At 45.2% G+C, this 21,041-nt stretch overlaps 1 protein-coding gene across 4 annotated transcripts in view; it reads left to right on the top strand.

Moving 5' to 3' along the window:
- Positions 1 to 21,041, top strand: part of HERC2 (HECT and RLD domain containing E3 ubiquitin protein ligase 2) — a 171,046-nt gene that overhangs the window by 127,034 nt on the left and 22,971 nt on the right. For 3 of the 4 annotated variants that reach the window (XM_063459216.1, XM_063459223.1, XM_063459206.1), the window contains exons 69-80: positions 24 to 215; positions 7,361 to 7,514; positions 10,002 to 10,109; positions 10,929 to 11,060; positions 12,212 to 12,370; positions 12,735 to 12,853; positions 13,349 to 13,474; positions 13,815 to 13,970; positions 14,088 to 14,203; positions 14,308 to 14,506; positions 16,550 to 16,764; positions 16,942 to 17,119. In XM_063459216.1, coding sequence (XP_063315286.1) covers positions 24 to 215; positions 7,361 to 7,514; positions 10,002 to 10,109; positions 10,929 to 11,060; positions 12,212 to 12,370; positions 12,735 to 12,853; positions 13,349 to 13,474; positions 13,815 to 13,970; positions 14,088 to 14,203; positions 14,308 to 14,506; positions 16,550 to 16,764; positions 16,942 to 17,119 — 1,854 coding nt within the window. The remainder of the gene's footprint in view (positions 1 to 23; positions 216 to 7,360; positions 7,515 to 10,001; positions 10,110 to 10,928; positions 11,061 to 12,211; positions 12,371 to 12,734; positions 12,854 to 13,348; positions 13,475 to 13,814; positions 13,971 to 14,087; positions 14,204 to 14,307; positions 14,507 to 16,549; positions 16,765 to 16,941; positions 17,120 to 21,041) is intronic. The other variant, XM_063459231.1, reaches the window with a different exon arrangement.

Genomic DNA, 21,041 nt, shown 5'->3' with positions numbered 1-21,041 from the left:
TTACTTTATTTAACTTTTTATAGGATGTGGAAAGCCAAAGCAAAGTATCTGGCCCCGAGCCTCAGTGCTTGGATGAATTCACAAGTTTGCTTATCCCAGATGACACACGAGTCATGGTTGACCTTCTGAAACTAGCCGTCTCAAACAGGGCTGGCGAGAAGGGGAAAGATGTCCTCTCAGCGGTGTTATCTGGTATGGGCACAGCTTATCCACAGGTTAGTACTTGATCACTTTGTTTTCATGGTTGTTTTCCAGTTTTGTGCATGTTACTGCTAGTGAAGGTCACACAGTAGAATTTGTAGCACAATCTGTTGAAAAAATGACATTACACCGAATAACTAAGTTTACAATGACAAAGCACAGAATCACAAAATGAAAAATTAGTTGATCCAGGTTTCAACTTAATTCTCTAGTTTTAGCTATATAATATAAATATTTTGTGAATTTGTTAAAATATAGTTTAAGAAAGATTTCAGCTGTGGTAATCCATCTAGGGAGTGCTGGGGAATTGAAAGGGATATTTTATTCCTAAAAGAACAAACTAGTACATCAACGCCATTAGCCACCCAGACTGACACATACGGGAGAGGATATAAAAATGAAAATCAATCCATCTGCAATCCTCTAAGAATTACTTATTTCCATGCAAATGCAAACTGATAAAAGCTTTCAAAAGTTTAATATTCGAGCTAGAACAACAATTTGCATGAGTTATGTTTGTGTCTTTCAGTGTATAATCCGCTCTTCTACTGAATATGTGTAAAACAAAATTATTTTATAATGGGTACAATTTCAGTACTAAGGATGGCGCATTATCCTGTGATGATGGTGGGTAAACTAGACCTAAAATAACTGTGGCAAAATAGGTTTGGAGTGAGGCAGGGGCGGACTGAGAGCCTTTGGGGCCCCCGGGCAAAATTACATCCCAGGCCCTTTGAATGCACAAATATATGTGCATTAAATATATGTTAAAGGATCACTATAGTGTTAGGAAAACAAAGCAGTTTTCCTGACACTATAGTGCCCTAAGGGTGCCTCCACCCTCAGGGTTCCCCTCCCGTTGCGCTGAAGGGGTTAAAAACTCTTCAGCAGCTTACCTTCATCCAGCACCGGGCTCCCTCGGTGCTGGTGACCTCTCCTCCCCCGCCAACGTTAGCTCCCGAGTGGAGCGAAATGCGCATGCATTCAAACAAGCGCGCATTCAAACAGTCCATAGGAAAGCATTTCTCAATGCTTTCCTATAGACGTTCTGCACGTCAGGATGATACCCACTAGAGGTTTGATTAACCCTGCTAAGTAAACATAGCAGTTTCTCTGAAACTGCTATATTTACATCTGAAGGGTTGAAACCTGAGGGGCCTGGCACCCAGACCACTTCATTGAGCTGAAGTGGTCTGGGTGACTATAGTGTCCCTTTAAATATAACTCTCATATAATACAGCATTCCTTTGGATGTGTATATTGTGAGTCAATGTGAATGCACTTTGTATTTGAGTCCGTGTGAATGCACTTGTGCATGTCTGGATGACTACATGTGCTTTTTTGTATATAGTGTCAGTGTGAATGCATATGTGACAGGTGACAGAGGGTGTGAGGGAGAGGGTGACAGGTGGCAGAGTGTGGGAGGTGGTTACAGGTGGCAGAGTGAGGGGGTACCTGGAGGCAGAGTCAGGGAGGGAGGGGGTGACTAGTGACAGAGTAAGGGAGGGGGTGACTAGTGACAGAGTAAGGGAGGAAGGGGGTGACTAGAGTGAGGGGGTGACTAGTGACAGAGTGAGTGAGGGGGTGACTAGTGACAGAGTAAGGGAGGGAAGGGGTGACTAGTGACAGAGTGAGGGAGGGAGGGGGTGACTGTCACTAGTCACACCCTCCCTCTGTCCCTAGTCACCCCCTCCCTCCCTCGTCACCCCTCCCTCCCTCGTCACCCCTCCCTCACTCTGTCACTAGTCACCCCCTCCCTCCCTCTGTCACTAGTCACCCCCTCCCTCCCTCTGTCACTAGTCACCCCCTCCCTCCCTCTGTCACTAGTCACCCCATGCCTCCCTCACTCTGTCACTAGTCACCCCATGCCTCCCTCACTCTGTCACTAGTCATCCCCTCCCTCTATCACTAGTCACATCTTCCCCCTCCCTCACTGTAACTAGAGTGAGGGGGTGACTAGTGATGGAGGGAGGGGGTGACTAAGGACAGAGTGAGGGAGGAAAGGGGTGACTAGTGACAGAGAGAGGGGGTGACTAGTGACAGAGGGAGGGGTGACTAATGACAGAGGTAGGGAGGGAGGGGGTGACAAAGAGAGGGGTGACTAGTGACAGAGGGAGGGTGGGGGTGACACAGGGAGGGAGTGATTAGTGACACAGTGACACGGGAGGGAGTGATTAGTGACACAGTGACGGAGGGAGGGGTGACTAGTGGCCGTGAGGGAGGGGGTGACACAGTGACAGAGAGAGGGGGTGACTAGTGACAGAGGGGTGACAGTGACAGAGGGAGGGGTGACTAGTGACGGGGGGGGGGGGGGGTGACTAGTGACAGAGGGAGGGGGTGACTAGTGACAGAGGGAGGGGGTGACTAGTGACAGAGGGAGGGGGTGACTAGTGACAGAGGGAGGGTGACCAGTGACAGAGGGGGGGTGACCAGTGACAGAGGGGGGGGGTGACTAGTGACAGAGGGAGGGGTGACTAGTGACAGAGGGAGGGGGTGACTAGTGACAGAGGGAGGGGGTGACTAGTGACAGAGGGAGGGGGTGACTAGTGACAGAGGGAGGGGTGACAGTGACAGAGGGAGGGGTGACTAGTGAAAGAGGGAGGGGGTGACTAGTGACAGAGGGGGGGTGTGACTAGTGACAGAGGGGGGGTGTGACTAGTGACAGAGGAAGGGTTACTAGTGACAGAGGGAGGGGTGACTAGTGACAGAGGCAGGGGGTGACTAGTGACAGAGGGGGGGTGACTAGTGACAGAGGGGGGGGTGACTAGTGACAGAGGGAGGGTGGGGGTGACACAGGGAGGGAGTGATTAGTGACACAGTGACACGGGAGGGAGTGATTAGTGACACAGTGACGGAGGGAGGGGTGACTAGTGGCCGTGAGGGAGGGGGTGACACAGTGACAGAGAGAGGGGGTGACTAGTGACAGAGGGGTGACAGTGACAGAGGGAGGGGTGACTAGTGACGGGGGGGGGTGACTAGTGACATAGGGAGGGTGACTAGTGACAGAGGAGGGGGTGACTAGTGACAGAGGGAGGGTGACTAGTGACAGAGGGAGGGTGACTAGTGACAGAGGGAGGGTGACTAGTGACAGAGGGAGGGTGACCAGTGACAGAGGGAGGGTGACCAGTGACAGAGGGGGGGGTGACCAGTGACAGAGGGAGGGGTGACTAGTGACAGAGGGAGGGGGTGACTAGTGACAGAGGGAGGGGTGACAGTGACAGAGGGAGGGGTGACTAGTGAAAGAGGGAGGGGGTGACTAGTGACAGAGGGGGGGTGTGACTAGTGACAGAGGGGGGGTGTGACTAGTGACAGAGGAAGGGTGTGACTAGTGACAGAGGAAGGGTTACTAGTGACAGAGGGAGGGGTGACTAGTGACAGAGGCAGGGGGTGACTAGTGACAGAGGGGGGGTGACTAGTGACAGAGGGGGGGGTGACTAGTGACAGAGGGAGGGTGACTAGTGACAGAGGGAGGGTGACTAGTGACAGAGGGAGGGTGACTAGTGACAGAGGGAGGGTGACTAGTGACAGAGGGAGGGTGACTAGTGACAGAGGGAGGGTGACTAGTGACAGAGGGAGGGTGACTAGTGACAGAGGGGGGGTGTGACTAGTGACAGAGGAAGGGTGTGACTAGTGACAGAGGAAGGGTGTGACTAGTGACAGAGGGAGGGGGTGACTAGTGACAGAGGCAGGGGGTGACTAGTGACAGAGGCAGGGGGTGACTAGTGACAGAGGCAGGGGGTGACTAGTGACAGAGGCAGGGGGTGACTAGTGACAGAGGGGGGGGTGACTAGTGACAGAGGGGGGGTGACTAGTGACAGAGGGGGGGTGACTAGTGACAGAGGGAGGGTGACTAGTGACAGAGGGAGGGTGACTAGTGACAGAGGGAGGGTGACTAGTGACAGAGTGGGGGTGACTAGTGACAGAGGGAGGGTGACCAGTGACAAAGGGAGGGGGTGACTAGTGACAGAGGGAGGGGGTGACTAGTGACGGGGGGGGGGTGACTAGTGACATAGGGAGGGTTACTAGTGACAGAGGGGGGGGTGACTAGTGACAGAGGAGGGGGTGACTAGTGACAGAGGGAGGGTGACTAGTGACAGAGGGAGGGTGACTAGTGACAGAGGGAGGGTGACTAGTGACAGAGGGGGTGACTAGTGACAGAGGGAGGGGGTGACTAGTGACAGAGGGAGGGTGACTAGTGACAGAGGGAGGGTGACTAGTGACAGAGGGAGGGTGACTAGTGACAGAGGGAGGGTGACTAGTGACAGAGGGAGGGTGACTAGTGACAGAGGGAGGGTGACTAGTGACAGAGGGAGGGTGACTAGTGACAGAGGGAGGGTGACTAGTGACAGAGGGAGGGTGACTAGTGACAGAGGGGGGGGGTGACTAGTGACAGAGGGAGGGTGACTAGTGACAGAGGGAGGGTGACTAGTGACAGAGGGAGGGTGACTAGTGACAGAGGGGGGTGTGACTAGTGACAGAGGAAGGGTTACTAGTGACAGAGGAAGGGTTACTAGTGACAGAGGAAGGGTTACTAGTGACAGAGGAAGGGTTACTAGTGACAGAGGGGGGTGTGACTAGTGACAGAGGAAGGGTTACTAGTGACAGAGGAAGGGTGACTAGTGACAGAGGAAGGGTGACTAGTGACAGAGGAAGGGTGACTAGTGACAGAGGGAGGGTGACTAGTGACAGAGGGAGGGTGACTAGTGACAGAGGGAGGGTGACTAGTGACAGAGGGAGGGTGACTAGTGACAGAGGGGGTGACTAGTGACAGAGGGAGGGGGTGACTAGTGACAGAGGGAGGGGGTGACTAGTGACGGGGGGTGACTAGTGACGGGGGGGTGACTAGTGACAGAGGGGGGTAGTGACAGAGGGAGGGGGTGACTAGTGACAGAGGGAGGGGGTGACTAGTGACAGAAGGAGGGTGACTAGTGACAGAGGGAGTGTGACTAGTGACAGAGGGAGTGTGACTAGTGACAGAGGGGGAGGTGACTAGTGACAGAGGGAGGGTTACTAGTGACAGAGGGGGGTTACTAGTGACAGAGGGGGGTGACCAGTGACAGAGGGAGGGGGTGACTAGTGACAGAGGGAGGGGGTGACTAGTGACAGAGGGAGGGGGTGACTAGTGACAGAGGGAGGGGGTGACTAGTGACAGAGGGAGGGGGTGACTAGTGACAGAGGGAGGGGGTGACTAGTGACAGAGGGAGTGTGACTAGTGACAGAGGGAGTGTGACTAGTGACAGAGGGAGGGTGACTAGTGACAGAGGGAGGGTGACTAGTGACAGAGGGAGGGTGACTAGTGACAGAGGGAGGGTGACTAGTGACAGAGGGGAGGGGGTGACTAGTGACAGAGGGAGGGTGACTAGTGACAGAGGGGGGGGTAGTGACAGAAGGAGGGGGTGACTAGTGACTGAAGGAGGGTGACTAGTGACTGAAGGAGGGTGACTAGTGACTGAAGGAGGGTGACTAGTGACAGAGGGGGGGTGACTAGTGACAGAGGGAGGGTAACTAGTGACAGAGGGGAGGGGGTAACTAGTGACAGAGGGGAGGGGGTGACTAGTGACAGAGGGGAGGGGGTGACTAGTGACAGAGGGGAGGGGGTGACTAGTGACAGAGGGGAGGGGGTGACTAGTGACAGAGGGGAGGGGGTGACTAGTGACAGAGGGGAGGGGGTGACTAGTGACAGAGGGGAGGGGGTGACTAGTGACAGAGGGGAGGGGGTGACTAGTGACAGAGGGGAGGGGGTGACTAGTGACAGAGGGGAGGGGGTGACTAGTGACAGAGGGAGGGTTACTAGTGACAGAGGGAGGGTTACTAGTGACAGAGGGAGGGGGTGAATAGTGACAGAGGGAGGGTGACCAGTGACATAGGGAGGGAGGGGGGTGAGTAGTTCCTACCTTTCTCTCTGCTCCCTCTTCTCACCCAGGCTGCTGCTCCTTGTCCTGCTGATCGCTCTGTGTGAGAGGAGAGTACAGGAAGTGATGTCACTTCCTGGTCCCGCCTCTCCCATCACACAGAGCCGCGTGGGACAGTGAGAAGGAGACCTGGCAGAGAGCTGGTGAAGCTGCCAGGTCTCGGGTGAGGGCGAGAGGGGGGTGACTTACAAAGCGGTAGGTTGCTGGGGCCCTGCTCTCCATCAGGGGCCCCAGCAACCTAATAAAGGAAAATATTTTTTTTTCGTTCCAGTTGGAGAGATCTCTGATCTCTCCAGCTGGAGCATGGCTGTGCTGCCGGGCCCCTGGCTGTCTCGGGCCCTCGGTCCATGACCGATATGCCCGAGTGGTCAGTCCGCCCCTGGAGTGAGGAGATGAGGGCCCTCATCCAATGACTTACACCTCGATTTAATAAGCTTTCCAAAGGATTCAGTATTGTTAGAAAAATGTTTCAAAATATTTTGCTAAATAATTGCCTTCAACTTCAATGGTAACTACCGCAGACAAATCATTTGGAAAGTTTTTTTTTTTTTTTAAACGGTATTGAATATTAAATCGAGGCCTTAGTCTGAAGTTAAGTATGTTTACACAAGAAGGTAACAGTACACAGAAGAGCAGATAGGATCATAGTTATATTAATCTTATCCAGATGAGAAGATGGGTTTCTGAAAGTACTTACTGTAAGTGGGCTGCTGAATATTCTGGCAGTATACAGTATTTAAACAGCTGATATGTGTCGTGTCATATGTGATGATAGTGAAGAATGGGAGATGATGTTGGTGCTGACAGTGGGAATACTCTGTGTGGTGGAAGTCAAGGCTGAAGGAATTGCTCACTGAGTTCATACACGTTGTGAAAGAAGTGGGCTATAGAAGGAGAGAACAGTAATACTGAATAATAACTTCCTCAGTGGTTTGAAGCATATTCTTTTAATAAAAGTATTACCTAAAACGAATTTTTCACCTCCTCTTATTGCCATCTTCAGAGATTTTTTTTTTTTTTTTGTGATTACAAGATGAGGTATTGATGAGAAGAGAGGGCATAGCTTTTGTGGTTTTTAATGTATTTATTTGTCCTTTTTAATGAATAAATCTCACGGCTGTCAGATCCACTTTCAATGTTAACGTTTGAAAATGCACTGCATCAGAGTGTTGGCCTTTCTATTCTTATTGGTAGGGGCCTAGGCCTAGCCAACATTAATATGTTCTATTGTGTTACCCTGGATTCAGGTGGCAGACATGTTACTAGAGCTTTGTGTGACTGAACTAGAAGATGTAGCCACGGATTCTCAGAGTGGGCGCCTCTCCTCACAGCCTGTTGTGGTAGAAAGCAGCCACCCATATACAGATGATACTTCTACAAGTGGGACAGTGAAAATACCAGGTACATTTCCAAATAACCCTTGGGGTTCATTTTTATTACAATAAATGTTTTTCATGAAAATCAATGTAACATGAGTTTGGAGCTGGTATGACTGATGTAGATTAGGTGCAGTATGTGTGACCCCATCTCCCCCCCCCCCCCCCCCTCCCCTCCCCGACACTCCCTCAAACACAATATTTTAAGTGGAGAACTTTCCAAAAAGTCTACGTTTTATATTGGTATTACTTTCATGAAATATCTTAATGGGAAGTGTGTTAACAGGTTCAAAGGGAGAATGAACACCATTGTGAAACTCTTTGTATACTGGGCATTGCATGATGACATAAAGCCAAGGCACCTCTGTAACTCTGTTACAAAGAGTTAATTTAATTACATATCTGTAATATCCTTGCATTCCTTTTGAGAGAAAACCATTAACATAATAGAACGTTAATGGATAGTAACCTTATTGCTCAGTGGTTATTTCTAAAGAGCTGCTCTGGGGCAGAGTTGTGAAAGTAAGGTGGTCTCCATGGAAACCAGTGGAATGGTTCTGCCGAGTTGCCTAGCACTTTGGCCTATAATTGCTCTTGGTAATTAACCCCCATTGTGTTTAGCAAGTAGGTTAAAGAGCTTCCTTCATGTCCTTGGTACAGTCGTGAAGGATAATCGCAGAGCAGTGTGCATTTAAATTTTTTCGTAGGTTGCATGTCTCATAATGATCACAAGTCACAGCTGTTCCATAACTGACAGCTTAATATAATGCTTATGCGAAATAATAGGTGAACTCTGTAGTTAAAGAATAAATGTGATGGTGCTTATAACCACAATAAATCAATACAAATATTTGTGAATAGACATGCAGAAAACATGAAAACTGTGAAATTCAAAGAAGTGATGTGGCATGTTCAAAGACAGAAAAAAAACTATATACTGTGTGTGTGTGTATATATATATATATATATATATATATATATATATATATATATATATTAAATATATATATGTGTGTGTATATATATATATATATATATTAAATTGTTTTGGTTTGTGCAATATATATATATATATATATATATATATATATATATATATATATTGCACAAACCAAAACAATTTAATGCCTGGAATATTAAATGGACTCTTCTTAAAGGAACACTATAGTCACCTAAATTACTTTAGCTAAATAAAGCAGTTTTAGTGTATAGATCATTCCCCTGCAATTTAGGAGTTAAATCACTTTGTTTCTGTTTATGCAGCCCTAGCCACACCTCCCCTGGCTATGATTGACAGAGCCTGCATGAAAAAAAAAACTGGTTTCACTTTCAAACAGATGTAATTTACCTTAAATAATTGTATCTCAATCTCTAAATTGAACTTTAATCACATACAGGAGGCTCTTGCAGGGTCTTGAAAGCTATTAACATAGCAGGGGATAAGAAAATCTTAATTAGACAGAACTTGCAATAAAGAAAGCCTAAATAGGGCTCTCTTTACAGGAAGTGTTTATGGAAGGCTGTGCAAGTCACATGCAGGTAGGTGTGACTAGGGTTCATAAACAAAGGGATTTAACTCCTAAATGGCAGAGGATTGAGCAGTGAGGCTGCAGGGGCATGTTCTATACCCCAAAACTGCTTCATTAAGCTAAAGTTGTTCAGGTGACTATAGTGTCCCTTTTAATTGAAGATGTTCTGTTTTAAAGGACAAATCTAAACGCACAACCTAGATTTGTTGCTTACAAAACTGCTTATGAATGGTTTATTTCAAACACCTGTATCTAATACTTAAAATATAAAAGATATGTAAAGGTGGAATGTCCCAATATATTCCTGTGCTCTTTTCACCAGAAAGATGATATGTCCCGTAGCTCAGTTTAAATCGTTTTTCTAGGCACCTATTTGGCTGCTGATTAAGCTAATCTTGACATAAGCCCACTCTATCACTGGGCATCTACAATTAAGTAGGGCTAATTGATTATTCACATACATTCACATTTTTGGATATTTTATGGTTGTCTCTCTACATTTTAATATAATTGAAACCGTTAACACTTTAATGCATGATTTGACTAGTATTTTGACAATCTGTTTAAGCAAACTTCTGAGATGGTGTTAAAGTGCTTGTACTTAAAGTACTTGTAATCTACAATTTTTATAGTGTAGACAATTTCCTGTATAAAAGAAGCATTCTGTTAGGTCTTTAAGCTTTCCTGAAATACCTGAAATGTACATAAAGTGTAATACAAATGATTTTAGCATTTATACGCCAGCTTTTGCTCAGATTTGTAATCTAAATGCAATAGTAATGAGACAGGACCTACACACCTTATTTATACTCTCCTGTATACACACATCGCTCTATCTTCCCACTTAAATCTTTCTCCTTCTTTTGCTTACTGTCCCTCCCCCTCGCTTTTGCTCTCTCGCTTTTGCTCTCTCGCTTTTTCATTTTGTTATTTTCAATTTGTGTATAATAAACTAAGGAATAATTCTTTTTGTGGATGTTTAGGTGCTGAGGGTCTTAGAGTAGAATTTGATCGCCAGTGTTCTACAGAGCGGCGTCATGACCCACTCACAATTATGGATGGGGCGAACAGGATAGTTTCAGTCCGATCAGGTGATGAACATATAAGATTTACTATTTTTATAAGTGACTTTTTGTTTTCTATTGATTTAAGGGGCAAGCTTGCCTCAAAAAAAGACACTGTCCAGCACATAGAGGCTTGAGATAACAACTATGTTGTGATTTCTATGAAATGATTGCAAAGCCTTTGTGGTTGTCATTCACCATCATGTGAAAACAAATTACAACGTTGAAATGTTGGCCTGGCTGCCCCTTGCAGCTCACTAAATGCAAATTCCTTTCAGGTACTTTGTTCCATCGTTTGCATATTTTCAGGCTGATAAGGCTTCAGCATACTGTCTCTCTCTACATTGCACAGAAAACCGGTGATTAAATAGGCATACTAAATCAGAAGGGACATTAAAATCTACTTCCATGCAGTCTCACAGTAGTAAAAGGAAGTTTATATTAAAATGTCACTGATAATGTTGCTGAAATACTCTTTATGGTCTTTGTTTTAATGGATTTGTGATAACCAGTAGTCAGTAGGTAGCATTGCGTTTTTTTTCTCCTTTCTTTTTCTCCCCCAGATTCATATTGTCGTGCTCTTTTTAGTCCATTTCTGCCCAGTAAAATTTTGGCAATGAGAGCTATATATTGAAGTAAAACTGGAAAACTAATGATTTCCTGCCTTTTCCTTTACTGTTAAATGCTGAAATGAGTGGTAATTTTTGTATTTGGACACGTTATTATATATTTCAACCAACTAGGGGTTATGCAAAAACACTCAATGTGATTGAAAGAGTGGCTGCAGAGTTTTTTTCTACATTCAACTGATCAAGCTGCTGAATATAGATCCCTTCTTTTTAATAGGGCGTGAGTGGTCTGACTGGTCCAGTGAGCTGCGAATTCCAGGTGATGAATTGAAGTGGAAGTTTATTAGTGATGGATCAGTCAATGGTTGGGGATGGCGCTTCACTGTTTACCCTATAATGCCTGCTGCAGGTAAAATTTAATTAATGTGAGAAATAATAGAGCCTGAATGTCAGTCCAGTAATTTATATAGTGGTACAGCACTCCCAGATAGAAGTGCTCAAGGGTGCAGACAAAGGCTCTTGCATAGGAGGTCTGGCAGATCTACAGCAAGGTGCTGTTAAAGCGTTTGTGAAATTCAGCTGCATTTGTGTACGTGCCTGAAGGCTGTATATGTATACCGGTTTTATGAAGGACATCGTTAATGAGTATGGAGACAGGGCGCACAAGAAACCCACACAAGTGCTGTTACATCTGTTCTGTTTGGTTTTTTTTTTTCTTTTTTTTCTTTCCCTGATCACTTTTGATACTGTGTCAGCAGCACATTGGAGAAAGATGCAGTACACGGTCTGATTTCTAATGAGCGAAGTCTCCAATAGAAAGTTTTCTTTTTGGAGAAGGAATTTTTTTCCTAGCTTGTTGCAAAATTGGAAGTGCTTCAAACTGGTTTTTTTTTGGCCTTCATTTGGATCAACAGCAAAAAACAAATGTGAGGAAGGCTGAACTTGATGGACGCAAGTCTCTTTTCAGCTATGTAACTATGTAACTATGAAATGTGTTCGACGTAGTTTTCTCATCGTGACTGAACAATTTGATTCCCCTTCATACCGTAGACTCTCCCTTAAATAAACAGACTCTTAGGGCAAAAAACAATGTGGGTTTCCTTCCTCAGACAAGTCTAACCTTGTTGGAGCCTTCTGTGTGGCCATTCTAAAGTCGAGACGTAATTTGTTCTGCTAAGTTCTTTCATGGAACATGTGTGACTGCTTTCCTTCTTCGACTCCCTACAAAACATGTTCTCTGTAGCCTTGCTGTTTTTATGTATCCATATCTTTTACAGATAATTAAATAGCCATACCCACAATTAAATCTTTGCTTCAAGTGAAAAATTCAGCTTAAATATTATAGCTTGGTTACATAAAGATAAAATGAATGTGTGTGTGATATATTGTTTTAAATAGTTTTCTGGAAACGTGTTTTCAGATGAAAGTGCGGTTAGGATAAAAATAAATGAAAATAAACACTGTATTGTTATCAGTATTTTCAGTTGGCTTAAATGTGAAAAATAATGGTGTACATTATGTTGGTATTTGATATCTATATTTTTTCCCTTTCTTCTTCAGGACCAAAAGACCTTCTTTCGGATCGATGCATTCTTTCATGCCCATCCATGGACCTAGTCACCTGTTTGCTTGATTTCAGACTGAACTTTGCTTCCAACAGAAGCATTGTTCCACGTCTTGCTGCTTCTCTTGCAGCTTGTGCACAGCTAAGTGCTCTGGGTATGTAATTGTTTTTTTTCTTTAAAAAAAAAAAAAACAAAACAAAAAAAACAGAAAAACGGAAAGGAATATACGGTTTGACTCGTTATTCTATACGATCTTCAAAATGTTTTTTGATCTAATTGAAAGGTGTATATGCTAAGGCTGTTTGCAATCATTGGGCCAAACACGTATACTTTTCTTTATTAAACAATTCAGCATGTGTCCAATGTTTCTTGATTTTAGAAATTGTTGTGCCATCAATCAATCTCTCAAGACAATGACATTGTGTATTTAGCAATGGCATACTCTGCCATTCTTTATTTGTTGTGTATTTGTCTGTCACAGTAATGGTATTTTGAAATATATACGGTGTATATTCTAGCGGCAGGTCACAGAATGTGGGCCCTTCAGAGACTGCGAAAACTCCTTACCACTGAATTTGGACAGTCAATAAACATCAATAGGCTCTTGGGTGATGCAGATACAGACGCTCGAGCACTGGTAAATTCTACTAGTTATTTAAAAAAAATAATGAACCTATTCTTGCATTAGTTATTACTGATGGGTAACTGTTATTAAGTATCCATACCTTAAATATTTAGAATTTTATTCCAGTTGCACACCTCCTTTTTATATAATCACTCTGTTTAATCACACAGTATTTGTTTACTATGTGTAACTGTTTGAAGAGTATCTAAACGGAATAATATGAGGTCATATTTCTGAGTTTATAGATTATTTTGTGAGCCTTGGGCTTTTTGTGTAATTTTATGGCTGCCGCACACACAATGGAAATCTACTGTTTTTCATTTGTAACTGCAGCTAAAATGTTTTTACAGTTGCTTTCTAAATGAATAAAGAAATGTTCTGCTTGAAATATCCCATTGTAGTCGAAAATCTCAAGTGCGATGATTGTATTCCTTGCTTATTTCATTTTCATTGATCTCTATGGTAACTTTTACATATTGATGATTCTGTTTCTACATATCCTTTTAGAGCTTTACTGGAAGTGCTTTAGCGGCTCTGGTCAAAGGCCTCCCTGAGGCTTTACAGAGGCAATTTGAATATGAAGATCCGATTGTAAGGGGGGGGAAGCAGTTACTTCACAGTCCATTCTTTAAGGTAATGTGTTTTCCTTGTGGAAGTTATTTAGGGCAACTCCAGGCTGAAGTTTACACTTTAATTGTTCTAGATCAAATGGCTAGTGCATTAGAGATGGAAACACCATTAATCAAACTTGTTTTAAACTATAACAATGTCATATTTGAAGACCTTGCATTTGTTGTAAATCCCAGCGCTTCGATTGAGGCACAATACACATTTTGTGTGTTTTCATCCTATGTTTTTAGTTGGCAAGCATGGTTTTAAAAAAATATATTATTTTTCATTAGCTGAAGCAGGGGAAAATGAACCTTTTCTAATAACTGAATATTTATTTTTTCCAATGTTTATAATTACTCAGGTGTTGGTGGCTCTTGCCTGTGACCTTGAATTGGATACTCTGCCATGTTGTGCAGAGACCCACAAATGGGCATGGTTCAGACGATACTGCGTGGCTTCCAGGGTTGCTGTTTCACTTGACAAGAGAACACCTCTTCCTCGTCTCTTTCTAGATGAGGTAACATGGTTGAAGAATTAACGCAGCGGTTCATTGATATGTATCATTGAATAATGTTGAGCATTTTGCTCTTTACCCATGGATGTTAAAAGGTTGGTGTGTTTTTGCACGGTATAGGTTGCCAAGAAAATACGTGAACTAATGGCTGATAATGAAAACATGAATTCCATCCATGAGAGTCATGAGGTGTTCAAAAGAGAACAAGACGAACAGCTTGTCCAATGGATGAATAGGTTAGCAATCTTGAATATATTTTTGACATTTTTAAATAAATTGTTTATGCTGTACACCTTGCTTAATTCATTTGTTGTGATCACTTTTTTATTTTTTTTTCTAGACGTTCAGATGATTGGACTCTGTCAGCTGGGGGAAGTGGAACAATCTATGGCTGGGGCCACAATCACAGAGGCCAACTTGGAGGCATTGAAGGTGCAAAAGTCAAAGTTCCAACACCATGTGAAGCTTTAGCAACTCTAAGACCGATACAGTTAATAGGTGGTGAACAAACCCTGTTTGCTGTTACAGCTGATGGGAAGGTAAGTGTGCGATGATTTTTTTTTTTTTTTTTTGTAAATCTTTCTTTTATTGAGGCTTATGATTATGGTGATACAGAATAAAGAGAAGGAGACTTGCAGGGGTTATACAGGTTAAGGACAGCATAACAAAGTACATCATCTCCTAGACTTATCAGCCTCATTTTATATGTATATAAACACGCTTAAAACATCAATTGTGAAAACAGGTGGACAGAAGTATATGTCTTAGTATTCAAGTTTAAGTACACGTTAGGAATCATAGGATCCGATTGGCTACATGCTAGAGTATTATATAACATTAATTTGTGAAAACAGATGTACTGTAATATATGTCTTAGTATTCGAGTTTAAATGCATGCTAAGAATCATAGGATCCGATTGGCTACATGCGAGAGTGTTATATATTTACGGTTGTTTAACTGAAGCTTAAGGCACAAGCAGTGTGGACTCATTAGCAGTATAAGTAAGTATGTAATCAAGGATCATAGGGAAGTTCACGTCGCTTATGACGATATATGCAGGACTCGCTTTGAGCTTATTAGCAAAACAGGTAAGACATGCTAGATTTACACCAGGTGCAGGCTGGGGCTTAAGACCTATTAGTAGCATCTGCAGTATGGACAGTGGATGCATGGGATTCAGCTGTGTAAGATGTACATTACATGGTTTATGCGCAGCTAGGTAGTAAAACAACAATCTTGTTAGACTTGGCAAAACTAGGCTGTGTTTGATACACCCGTGGAGCAGCAGAGTCAATGGTTTAGTCATTGGGACATTGCTCATAACTATCAGGTTAATAGCATGGAGGAGAGAATATAACTGCTAGACTAATGAGATGAGAGTGCATCAGGGCGATAGTTAAGAGTGTGTAGACAATCAGCAGTAAACATATAAAGCATACATTGCCCTAGCCAATGCTATCTCTGCACGCTGAGCCCACAGGGTTTGAGCAGTTACGTTTGTGAGGCCCAAGTCCCAGCCATGGTAAGTAATATGGCTATTGCCAGGGAGTCCATTGCTGTTCTAGTCTGCAGTCTTCCCGGTTCGCAGGGTATTGCGCTGTATCTCGGGGTAGGTGCCGCTTGCTTTTTAGCTGGATGGTAGAACAGCCCCAAGCAACTGATCATCCCAGTGTCGTGGCGACTCTGCATCCGGGGCCGCTGTTCTTCGGCCTGAGGCCTTAGTGGGGGCTCGTGTGCGATCGCCATTGGTCCCATCAACAGGACCGTGGTCCCCGGGTTCCATCGGGTGCCGGCTTTCCCCTGGGGGGTATGGCGCGCTCTGGAGGGGTACCTCCCGGTGAGCTCCCAGCTCAGAAGAAGGGTGAGCGGTCTCTTCCGCCGGGCCGTCCACGTGGGTGGTGTTTCGTGACGGGTGATCAGCGCCATGCCTCTGGATTGTCTCCTTATGCAGGCGTTGCCGTGAGGTACGGGTCGCTTGGTTCATGTTGCCGTCGGGTAGACGGTATCCGGATACCGCCATGGGCTCTGTGGTGCGGTTCCCGCTCGCCTGGCATCCGCCATCTTAAGTTTGGGCCCGATGGCCCGGCAGGGTCCCCGGGCATAGCTCTGAGGCATGGACCGGGATCACCCCCCCGGTCCAGAGGGGGGGGGAACCGGGGCCGGGTCCGCCGTGATCCATGCTCACATCAGGCTCCGTTGGGCAGGATAGTGGAGTGGCGGCCGTCCACTCCACTCACCGCCAGGTAGGCCCTCCGTCTGGTACAGTAGGTGCCTCTCCTCCGAGGGACTAGAACTCGAGGAGCAAGCCTCTCCCCAGCTCCGGTAGCCTGTGTGCATCGAGGGTCGTGGATGGTGACCGTTAATTCCCCCGAGAAATTCAATTTATATGTTTATCAGGTCATATTGTGCGGGAGCCGATCTATCTTGCGACCTTTCGGCTCGGCGGCCCGGCCCCGCCCCCCAGTGTGCGATGATTATGCTGAAATTACCTGGTTTTTTTTTGTTTTGTTTTTTTTAATAATAAATATGCATTCTCCTATTTTTATTTGCGTGGTGAGTTTACAATGTAATTCTCTTCCAGCTGTATGCCACTGGATATGGAGCTGGAGGAAGACTAGGAATCGGTGGCACTGAATCTGTGTCAACACCTACACTGCTGGAGTCCATTCAGCATGTCTTTATAAAGAAGGTGGCTGTGAACTCTGGTGGAAAGCACTGTCTGGCACTTTCCTCAGAAGGAGAGGTATATTCTTGGGGAGAGGCAGAAGATGGAAAACTAGGCCATGGAAATAGAAGGTAAATCCACTGGTAACTGTTCTTGTTCACATTTTGTTTTCTTTTGAAATGTAGGTATTTGCATTCTCGAAGAATTTTGTGTTTATGCAACGTCTAACTGGCTTGATGCGGAGTATCTCCTTCGGCTCTCTGTACTCTCTTAAACTGTTGTCCCTTTTCTTTCATATTGTATATTAGCTCCTGTGATCGCCCCCGTGTTATTGAATCTTTGAGGGGGACAGAAGTGATAGACATTGCTGCTGGAGGAGCACATAGCGCTTGTATCACTGCAGCGGGAGAACTGTATACCTGGGGAAAAGGAAGATATGGTCGACTTGGTCATGGAGACAGTGAGGATCAGTTAAAACCTAAACTGGTAAGTTCACAAATACGCAGGATTTTTTAAATTTGTATACTCAAAGTAAAATGGTATCAAACTATGGATCCCAGATTACTAGAAGATATTCACCTTTGGAAAACCATTACTCATTGGGATCGGCAGTCCTCCTAAGTTACCTTTTTAGTTATGTTTCCATAAAACTAGTTACTAAGCTTACTATTTTTTTTCCCTTGCTTCTTCCTGTATACATTTAATTTGAAATGTTTTTGAGCCTTGGTTGTGCTTTAGTATTATAATTATTTATATATGCTCTTGACCTAGAAGGCTTTCAATTTGTGTGTTGCAACCTTAGATCTGTGATTGGTAGGCATTGCATGATGTTGGAAGACCAAACCTTAAATTACCATTTGTTGTAAGTAAGTTTTAGATACCTTTCCGCTTCAGGTAAAAATCTCTAGTGGGATAGTAAGGGGTATTTATTTTTAATAATTCTTTATATAGAAATTTTAAACAAGTTACACAATCATATACAATAGGGTAAAACTTGTTTCATAATATCGTCTTGGTACAAAACAGTGACCGTTGCATAAGTAATACATAACGTGAATACATTTTGCAGTTCAGTATTGCATCTCACATATTATTTATAGCTTCGTATTGGGTTAAATCCAATTCTTCTTTTACCATATGTTCTGTGACGTGTGGGTTATGTATGGATGGGGGAAGCTGTGGCCTGATTGGCCAATTATGGGAAATTATTGGGTTGTGTTCCGTGTCAGAAGATGTGCTTTTTCCTTTCTCTGCTTTCTATGTGGTCTGTAGGGTGTTGTGAATTGTGTGTATAGACCTCTGGTTTTACGATATTCAGTTATTGTCTGGTGGGGAGTCGGTATCTGTTGGCGTAGTGGTGGTGTGGGTGTTGGTCGGTCACCCTCTCTTGTTTTTTCCGTGGGCTGTTTTTGCGTATCATGTACGCTTGTGGTTGGGCTTGTGTGCGTAAGGTTGTGTGTTGGGGATATGTGTCTGAGGTCTGGTGTGGGGAGAGTGGGGGGGGGGGGGGGAGGGCAGGGGGTAGAGATGGGTACATGTACAATGGTGAGAGAGTAACGAAAAAGAGATGGGGAGAAACAGAAAGAGGAGTAGAGGATGGGGGAAGAGAGAGTGGAAAAAAAAAGTAAATAAGAGAAGGGAGGGCGGTGGTAGGGTGTCCTGATGTGGGGGGAGTTAATGTCTTCGGGATAAAGAGGGGTTAAGTGGAGGAAGGGTAGTGGCGAGAGTAGGGCAGAGGTTATTACGCTTATGCCAGCCTGGGGTCCTCATGTGGGTTGAGGGAACTCGTAGAGCCATGGGTCCCAGATTTTGTTGAAGTTAGGGGTGGTGTCATGTACTAGGGTGGATAATTTATCAATCTTCCTGGCATCCTCTATTTTGCGAATCAGAAGAGTAAGTGGGGTTCAGTTATTGGAGAGGGGTGAGGGTGGTGGGAGAAGGAGGGGGGGGGAAGAGTGGGTTGTGAGTTATTTACCTGGTCTTATCTTGCAATTGCTAGGCTTTGTTGGGGCAGAGTGCGCCTGGACTGAGTTAACAGGGGGGAAAGGGAGGGGGATTGTCCAGGGGTCGCCAAGTGGTTTGTATATGTACAGTGCTGTCTGTAGTGGTGGATTAGTAGGGGTTTTGGTTTGTCGGCGGGGAGAGTGCACCAGTTGGTGCTTGTGGGTTTGCTCCCCCGGGTTTTCTTTGGTGAATCTGTATGGTGTTGCTTAGTGTGTGATTTTCTGATTGTACTCATAGGATGTGAGTTGTGTCCAGATTCCGATGCGTGAATTTTGGCTGTATTGGTCTGTGCGTGGGGTAGTTGTGTGAGCATCAATTTCCAGGGTGTATAGATAAATAGTACAGGAATTATAATTGCAACTTTGTAAAGGTTAACATTCATAACCGCGATCGGCATGTGGTGTGCCCTTTCTGGATTTGTGTTTCGGGGTGGTCTGCCTTTTGAAGTATTTTGCCTCCCATGTTCTCTGATTGCATGCCCATTGGTGTCATGGGGGTCTGTTACAGCCTTTTTCAGGGCTGTTTGGTTGGGGATGTGTTGGAGAAATTAGGGATGAGAGGTCCCCAGTGTCCTGGCTTCTGTCGGGAGTTTAGCATCCGTGGTGTCTTTGGCTATTGGATGCTATTGGCTAGCGGCTGTGGTAACGTGCCTGTGCCTAATGGTGGTGCGGCCTGTAGGGAGGTTATATGGGGGTGCCTGTATGGGCTCTCTGTCTGTACGAGGGGCATCGGGTCGACCCTCCCCGACACTCTGAGTGTGCTAAGCGGTCGGGGTTTCAGTGAATAAGTCGTCTGAATGTATACTGGGGGCGGTCTTGAGGTAGGGAGATGATCCATACATGGATTCGGGTGTCAGGAGTATTGGTTCTGTGTTATGCATCTATATGTGCTCTGTAGATCCTTTGTTTTCTTGCAGGCCCCCTCCAGGTCGCCACTTCAGGACTCTCGCCCAGCGAGGTATGTGTGAAGGCAGTGGTCACGAGTGTCGTGATGGGCCAGAGTTTCACCTTGGAGCTGTGGTCATTGTCTGGGCACAGGTGTGGGGTCCCAAGATATCTGGTTCGGGCAGGGGGAGGGTCCTTTGCCTGGAATGAAGTGTAGTGGTATGGGCGTGCTCTGACCTCTAAATTTCCCCCCCCCAATCAAACATGCATTGCAGAATATTAACAGTAAAATAAGCATTAATCCACATGTTACACGAAGTGGCTCAAGTGATTCGCTAACCTCTCAGTTTCAAAAGTCCTTGTATGTGGAAAGGTCAGACCCGGGCTGCCGGGTGAGGTGTAGAGAGTAGGTAACTAGTGGTTGGGAAGGGCCCTATAGTATCATTTGGGAAGTACCCTGTGGTGCAGGTGTGGAGCGGCGTGGGTATGCTTGGGCCCTGTTATGCAGGTTATGATTTCCATTGCTTTCCCAGTTAAACCTGCAGTGCAGGGCATTGGCAGTTAAACACTAAATAAACACAAAATCATATATAATGCGAAGTAATATGGCTGTTTGCTGGATTTGCCATATCAGTAGTCATGGTATGTGGGAAGGCCGGGACACGAGCTGTGTGTTAGTGCATGGGGAGTAGGCAACTGTGGGTTGCGCAAGGCCATATAGTGTCTTTGGGAGGTTACCTGTGGTATCAGGGTCAGGGAGGTGGGGATATGCACAGGCTCCGTTGTATGGGCTTGGGCCTTCATCCATTCCCCATGCCTTGCAGCATTTTGACCATTATATAAGTGCTAAATCATATATAAAATTGAATGACAGAACTATTTGCTGACTCGGATCAGCCTTCATGGTATGCCATTTATGGTATGCGGTAAGGCCAGATCCTGAGATACAAGGTGGGGTATAGGGAATAGGCAGCCTGGGGTTGGGCAAGGTCCAATAGTGTCACTAGGAAAGTAACCCGAGGCAACAGGTATAGAGCAGTGTGTGCATGTTCAGGCTCTATTGTGCTGACCCTGACCTCCATTTCTTTCCCAGTTAGACATACATTGCAGAGTGTTTACAGTTGAATAAGCATGAAATCAGTTAAGTAGTTACCGGTAATTAACATAACTGGTTGCTAACTGGGCCATATCAATAGCCGCTATGCCACCAGCGAGGCCGGGTTCTAGGCCACGGGGAAGGGTATATGATCAGGTAACTGGGGGTTGGGTTAGGCACTGTGGTATTATCAGGGAAGTAACCTATGGCATCTGGTGTAGAGCGGTGCAGGTATGCTCAGACTCTCACGTGCGGGCCCTAACCTCCATAACTTTCCTATTTAAGCATACATGGTAGCATAATTACAGTTGCATAAGCATGAAACCATATATAAAATTACGTAATCTAGCCGTCCTCTGGCTGAGCCGTATGAATAACTATTATATGCGGCAAGGCCATATCCCGGGTTACAGGGTAGGGCATG

The sequence above is a fragment of the Pelobates fuscus genome, chromosome 1 (assembly GCF_036172605.1).
Source record: "Pelobates fuscus isolate aPelFus1 chromosome 1, aPelFus1.pri, whole genome shotgun sequence".
NCBI lineage: Eukaryota > Metazoa > Chordata > Amphibia > Anura > Pelobatidae > Pelobates > Pelobates fuscus.
Note: the sequence above shows the minus strand (reverse complement) of the source record. Positions and strands in the feature narration are given on the sequence as shown.